We start from the raw sequence: 6,646 nt of genomic DNA on the forward strand, positions 1-6,646 counted from the left end.
TCTGCAAAGATAAATGAAAACTGCTTGTGCCCTCTGTTCATAACATAATAAAGACCTGAAAGATGTAGGGTTTGGTTTAAAGCATCATTTTACTGGTTTTCCACTTTAAAAATACCTACAGCAGGGGGGGACCAGCCTTTTTGGCTGTCATGCTACAAATTAGCCTTGCACTCTCCCCATGTACCACTCTGATCTACTTCGCCTGCCTGATGCACTGTTCTGCTTTCTGTCCCTACCTGGCATGCTGCTCTGCTTTCTGCTTCCTTCCCTGTGCTCCCTGCCTGATTTGCAGCTTTGCTTTCTGCTTCCTGCCCCATCTGCCACTGTGCTGCCTGTCCCCTCCCTGGTTTGCCAGATGCCATACAGAGTCTGCCCGTGACATCTGTGGTGCCCATGACACAAGTTGGCCATCCCTGACTGACAGTACTGGAATCTTAACTTCTATGGACTTACAGGTTCTTCTTTTGGAAGAAGAGAGAACAAGAAAAAAAGTCTCCTCAACTCTCATCTTGAGCAGCAGGAGAAAATGATTATGTCAGAAAATTTTCTCCTAAGTTGTCTGCCAGAAGCTTGAGTTCAATGACATAAATAGCAAAGGAACAATATTTATTTTAAATGTTCCAATTTAAAATTCTTCTTCCTCTCAACCTCTTGTTACGTGTGATAGCTTCATTCCACTAGTTCTCCAGTCACCCTTATAAATCTTCCAGTGAAATCAGGGCAGACAAGACTCAATCTTTCTAGTGCAAACCCCAATAAAAGAAAAGAAACCAGAAGCAGAACCATCTAGCAGAAACTTCACACTCCACTTTAAAACCAAACGAACCCTTACAGATTGCTCTACATATCTCAAAGAAGCAAAAAAGGGTGCAAACACAATTCCCGCTCCTTGTAGGTTACCTTTTAGGACACATCAGATTTTTATTATGGCAATCTGGGCAAACCACTGTGGCAAGCACATGCCATAAATAAAACAATATATGTGTCTAACTGGGAGAAGTTTTGACACCTTGGTCATACCCAGTAGATTATTAATAAAACTATAGGAGTGTGAGGTGAAGGTATTATACCTGGTCATGGCTGGCTTCAATGTTGCTTCCGATACCATGGAAAGTCATCTGCACAGGAGACAGTGTCAAACAGGTCATAAACTCTTTGCCATTTTGTCTATCACTGACGTGTACCTATAACAGAATAACATACGTAATCTTCTAAACACCAGGTTGCACAAGGGAGTCACGCTATAATAATCTGTCCCTTTTCAACAAGTTTGTAAAAGGAATTCCAAACACTTACATTCAAACTGTTTTTTAATATAACAAAAGGGGTGTGTACAACATGCTGGGTATCCACATGCTGAACTGGCAACAAATTTTAGTAATTTAATCAGGTTTTTGAGCCCTTTGTGTGCTCTGGTGACTAGAAACTTTGAGGCTTAATTAAAGATGCCATCATTACAGAACTGGCAATCTAGCTTTAAGTTTTGGCTTTGAATCTCAATGTTATTTTTAGCAATTTTTTTTTTTATAACTTAGTTAAAAACTTTAAATCAGTAGTGCTCAACCTCCAGACTGCAGGCCAAATCTTGCCTGTGTGGCCATGTCACCTAACCCACGATGCTTCCCATGGGTTTGGAAACTTGGCAATGGGGCAGTATTAACTGCCATGGCTCAACTGCTGTCACATTTCCAGACCCCTGGGGAGCTGCAGGAGAGAAGACATGGCTCTGCACATGAGATCATGTTGGTGTATGGGGGAGTCCATGGCTGTCTCTGCCATGCAGGGCTAGCTTGGTGCCAAGCTGCACCCGCAGACAAACCCCCATGTCTTGACCCCCAGGTGGGATCTTGCCCGCAGACTTCCCCCTGCCACTCCCTCCCTTGGGATCCAGCCCATGGATCAGCCCCATGCCACGCATCCACAGGGGCAGAAAGTTCACTACAACTGCTTTAAATTACTGGCGTCTCCACAGACTTGCATTATTACTTTTAAATTGCAATGGGATCTCTACTCAAATGCAGTGATTGTTTTGACATTGCAATATTGTTATTGCTAATTTGATACTTTAACTTTTGAATCAAATCAAAATGACATACAACAGAGAAAGAAGTCACATTCCTCTTAAAGATGTGTAACTTATCTTTTCTCATGCACAACTCATTGTCCACCAGTGTCAGAAAGTGCATGCTAATCAGATTCTTGCATGGGAAGTAGAGGAACATACTAGCCCTACTGGATTTCCTTCCTTCCCTTCAAGGCCATCTAGATTCAATTTTTAAACATTCTTTAAAAAAAAGGGAGAGGGAGGGAAGGGAAAATATTCCTGTTTTAAGGCAAGATTAAGTTAAGCAACTTCAATCTTTTATTAGTAAGTACAGGGTTGCCACTCACGTTGAATTTATGAAACATTATGGTCTACTTTGTAGCTTCTTGTTTCTTGACAAGCAGATGGAGCATTTTGTTCCATAAGAGGGCTGGAATTTAGTTTATGGTGGTAATTTACATTGATTGTGTGACCCTTGTCAGAAATGGGAAAAGAGATTAGCTTTACTGGAGATATTCACTTTAGGCTTGTACATAGTTACAGCTATATAGATGTTTGGGGGTATAAAGCCTCATATCTTTAAACTTAGGCTATACATTTAAATACTATTATTTTTTAAGATAACCAGGAACCATATTAAGTGATCCCAAGAGTCTGTGGAACTGGTTTAGAAATGCATAATGCTGGATCATGCTTCAGGTGTCCTATACATGTTCTTCATTGGTGTAAACTGACAATAACTGAATTGTAGTAAGTGGAATTGCACCAATGCAAAACTAGTTTAAGTGAGAGGAGAATCAGGCTTTTGGTATGTTAAAGAATTAACCTTATTGACAATGCTAACTGCCAGCACATCAGCAGCCCAAACGGGCTCAGTAAGCTACAGAATGTGGATTTTCTGCAGTACTGTGTACTGCAATATAGCTTTTGCTCAACCCCTTGTTAAAGCTTCGTGGTCCATCCCTCTCTCTCTCTCCCCTGTCAACCCCCACAATATGTGCCTACTAAATTGCTTGTGGCTTTCTGCCAGAAAAACCATACTCCTCACTTAGAAACCACAAGAGGCCCCTTCACGTATACAATGGCTTAACTGATTAATCAAAAGAGGTATGAAGGTATGAAACTTGGCTTACAAATGTAAACTGAAGTTCTCTAACTGTCAGGAACTCCTGTTGTTACAAGAACTTATCAGGCACCCATAACCATGGTATATAGTTGCAAATTAAAATACTTCTCTTGAATATGTGCTTGGCAGGGAGTGAGGCAGAGAGGAGCCCAAGAAGTTGGTTCTATGCTCACAGCATGTATCAGAACAGGGAATGGGATTTTGCCTTCCTGTGGAGCCCATACGTGTGCTACAGGGTGTCAGGAGGTCTGGAGCAGGAGACTTTCTGCCCTATAGCATGACTGCAGTATCAGTGTACTCTTGTTGCGAAGAAGGCTAATGGTATACTGGGCTGCATCAGCAGGAGTGCTGTCAGCTGATCGAGGAAAGTGTTTTTTTCCCCTGTATTCAGCACTGGTGAGGCCACATCTGGAGTACTATGTCCAGTTTTGGGCCCGCCGTTACAGAAAGGATGTGAACAAATTGAAGAGAGTCCACCAGAGGACTTTAACAAAAATGGTTAGAGGGCTTGGGGAACTGGGCTTATCTAGTTGGGAGAAGAGAAGACTGAGGGCAGGGGGGGCGGTGTTTAATAGCCTTCAGTTACCTGAAGGGTGGTTACAAAGAGGATGGAGCTAGACAGTTCTCAGTGGTGGCAGATGACAGAACAAGGAGCAACAATCTTAAGTTGCAGCACAGGAAGTTTAGGTTAGATATCAGAAAAACTCTCACTAGGAGGGTAGTAAAACACTGCAAAAGGCTACTCAGAGAGTTTGTCCAATCTCCATCACTAGAAGTTTTTAAGACCCAGGTAGGCAAAACCTTGGCTGGGATGATATATTTGGGGATGGTCCTGCTTTAAGCAGGTGATTGGACTAGGTGACCTCCTGAGGTCCCTTCCAACCCTAATTTTCTATGATTCTTTGAACAAACACTTTGCTTACAGTTACATTTGCAGCAAGAATGCTCATGCAGCTAGCTAGCAGAATAAGAAATGAAACTCAGCATTTTCATCGTCTCCCCTTCTGAGCTCACATCACTTAATGATGTATAGGCCTATTATTGAGAAATTTCTCAGCCCCTCACAGTCCTCAAAACATCCATTTCCATAGTAGGACATCCTTAAATTTGTCCAGATTCACCATGGCATCAAACCTGCGCTGTGACCAGTGGGGTCCCTCAAGGCTCTGTCCTAGGGCCTATACTATTTAACATCTTCATTAATGATGTAGGCATTGGTGTCAGAAGTGGACTGGCCAAGTTCGCTGATGACACCAAACTCTGGGGTAAAGTGGCCACACCTGAGGACAGGAGGGTGATCCAGGGAGACCTTGACAGGCTCGGGAAACGGGCGGACAAAAACTTGATGGTGTTTAATACCGAAAAATGCAAGGTTCTCCACCTTGGGAGGAAAAACCTGCAGCATGCTTATAGGCTATGCTGGCTAGCACTATGGAGAAAAGGGACTTGGGGGTCATGATTGACCACAAAATGAACATGAGCCTTCAATATAATGCTGCAGCTAGTAAAGTGACCAAAATGCCGGCTTGCATCCATAGATGCTTCTCATGCAAATCCCGGAACGTCATTCTCCCCTTGTACTTGGCCTTGGTGAGGCCGCAGCTGGAGTACTGAGTCCAGTTTTGGGCTCCACAATTCAAAAAGTATGTGGAGAAGCTTGAGAGAGTCCAGAGAAGAGTCACGTGCATGATCAGAGGTCAGGAAAACAGACCTTATGATGAGAGGCTGAGAGCCATGGGGCTCTTTAGCCTGGAAAAATGCAGGCTCAGGGGTGATCTGGTGGCCACCTACAAGTTTATCAGGGGTGTTCACCAGGATCTGGGGGAATGTCTGTTCACCAGAGCGCCCCAAGGGATGACGAGGTCAAATGGTCACAAACTCCTCCATGACTGTCCAGCAATGCTATTATTAGTGATTTTGCCTGATGTACCCTCTCCTTTAAATTTGATCTATGCTCTAGTTTTCATTAAGTCTCCCATGTGAACAGGGGCATTCATGAGTCTGATCAAAGTACACAAAGACAGTCCACTATTTCCCAGCTAGTCCTTTTTAACATGGAGTACCAGTAGTCCAGCAGCCTTAGAATTTTCCTGAGTGATAACAGACACTTTTCTATTTTCAACTACACTTTATGGTTTTTATTGCAATCAAAGTTTTAGTGTATAAGTCTATGCTGTTATAGGCAGCAGAGGTATCTGAGTGCCTCACAGACTGGGATGAGTCACCTTGATATCTGAGACAAAGGAAGAGAAATTGAAGGCTGAGCAGCTGCTCTTAAGAGCTGCCTTAGCACCTGAGGTTGGGGAGTGGCAATCAGAGGCTGACCAAGTACTCTGAGAGTTATGATGTTGCAATTAGTAAGGATAATTGCTACAATAACATTTTAAAGTTATTAAGTGCTTATAAATCTGGGATCCAAAGTAGTTTTACTAATGTTCATCTTCAGAATCACCCTGTCAAGAAGGTAAGTCCTTATCTGTAGAGAGAGGTTAAGTGCCTACTCCAAATTCAGTCAGGAAGTGAGCGGCAGAGTTGGGAGTACAATCCAGCTCCAGTGCCCTGTTCTTATCAAATGGCCATGTTTCCTCTTCCAATTTCTATGGTGCAAACATAAGAGAATTGCAAATTGTGATCGCTGCCCATATCCAGTTCTGATTTTCATGTTTTAAATGTTTTAAATCAAGGGAATCCCTTAAATTAGCTCAGGCCACTTTACAAGTTAAGCAGCTGGAAAACTTTATTTGTTAAAATTCAGAATGTTTCACTTAGGCCATGACAGATGTTCAGTTTTTACCGGTAGAATTGCCACTTTCCTGGTAGAAACCACAGGTACGCAGATATTCCAGCTTTTTATCCCTGGAGCAAAAAGACCCTCTTTGGGACAAAAATAACCCAGCTTCAATGAGGAAGAAACTGCTTCTGGGAAGAGTTCCTCCCAATAGACTGAACATTTGCACAATTTCCCTGGTTTAGCTCCCTGCAGAAACCAAGAGGAGTGCAAGGCAGTAGCATAACTTGGGTAGGGTGATGGGGGGGACGGAGGAGGGGGAACAGAATTACATGTTTGTTCGCAACCTTCCTTTTGTTGAAAACAGCAGCAGATTTGGATAATATTCCGGTTCTGAGAAAGAAGCATCTATAGTAATATACTGCTTCTATCTTTGTTCAGAAACTAGAAACAATCATGAACTCAAAAATTCCAAGCTACATATTCAGACTAAGATGAATTTATGTGTGTGCAGTTCTTTCCAAAGGTATTACTACACAGCACAACACAGAGCCATGTAGAGATACAGAAGCAAGGCTGAAGGGGACATCGAAAGATCATCTAGTCCAGAAGTTCCCAAATTTTTTCTTATCGTGTGCCCCCTTCCTAAAACATAATCTGTATGTCCCTTCCAGATTTACCAGCTGCCTGTGTACCCCTACTAGCATATATTTTAACCCCTTAAATGCCAATTATAATGAAAATTAAA

General features: G+C 42.6%; 1 protein-coding gene across 2 annotated transcripts in view; it reads right to left on the bottom strand.

Moving 5' to 3' along the window:
* Positions 1-6,646, bottom strand: part of STAU2 (staufen double-stranded RNA binding protein 2) — a 322,237-nt gene that overhangs the window by 148,842 nt on the left and 166,749 nt on the right. The window contains exon 13 of one of the 2 annotated variants that reach the window (XM_019527806.1): positions 1,071-1,184. The exons of the other annotated variant lie outside the window; for it this stretch is intronic. Coding sequence (XP_019383351.1) covers positions 1,071-1,184 — 114 coding nt within the window. The remainder of the gene's footprint in view (positions 1-1,070; positions 1,185-6,646) is intronic. 2 annotated transcript variants of the gene reach the window in all.

Source organism: Gavialis gangeticus, unplaced genomic scaffold (assembly GCF_001723915.1).
Source record: "Gavialis gangeticus isolate Ggan-Ray unplaced genomic scaffold, GavGan_comp1, whole genome shotgun sequence".
Classification (NCBI taxonomy): Eukaryota; Metazoa; Chordata; order Crocodylia; family Gavialidae; genus Gavialis; species Gavialis gangeticus.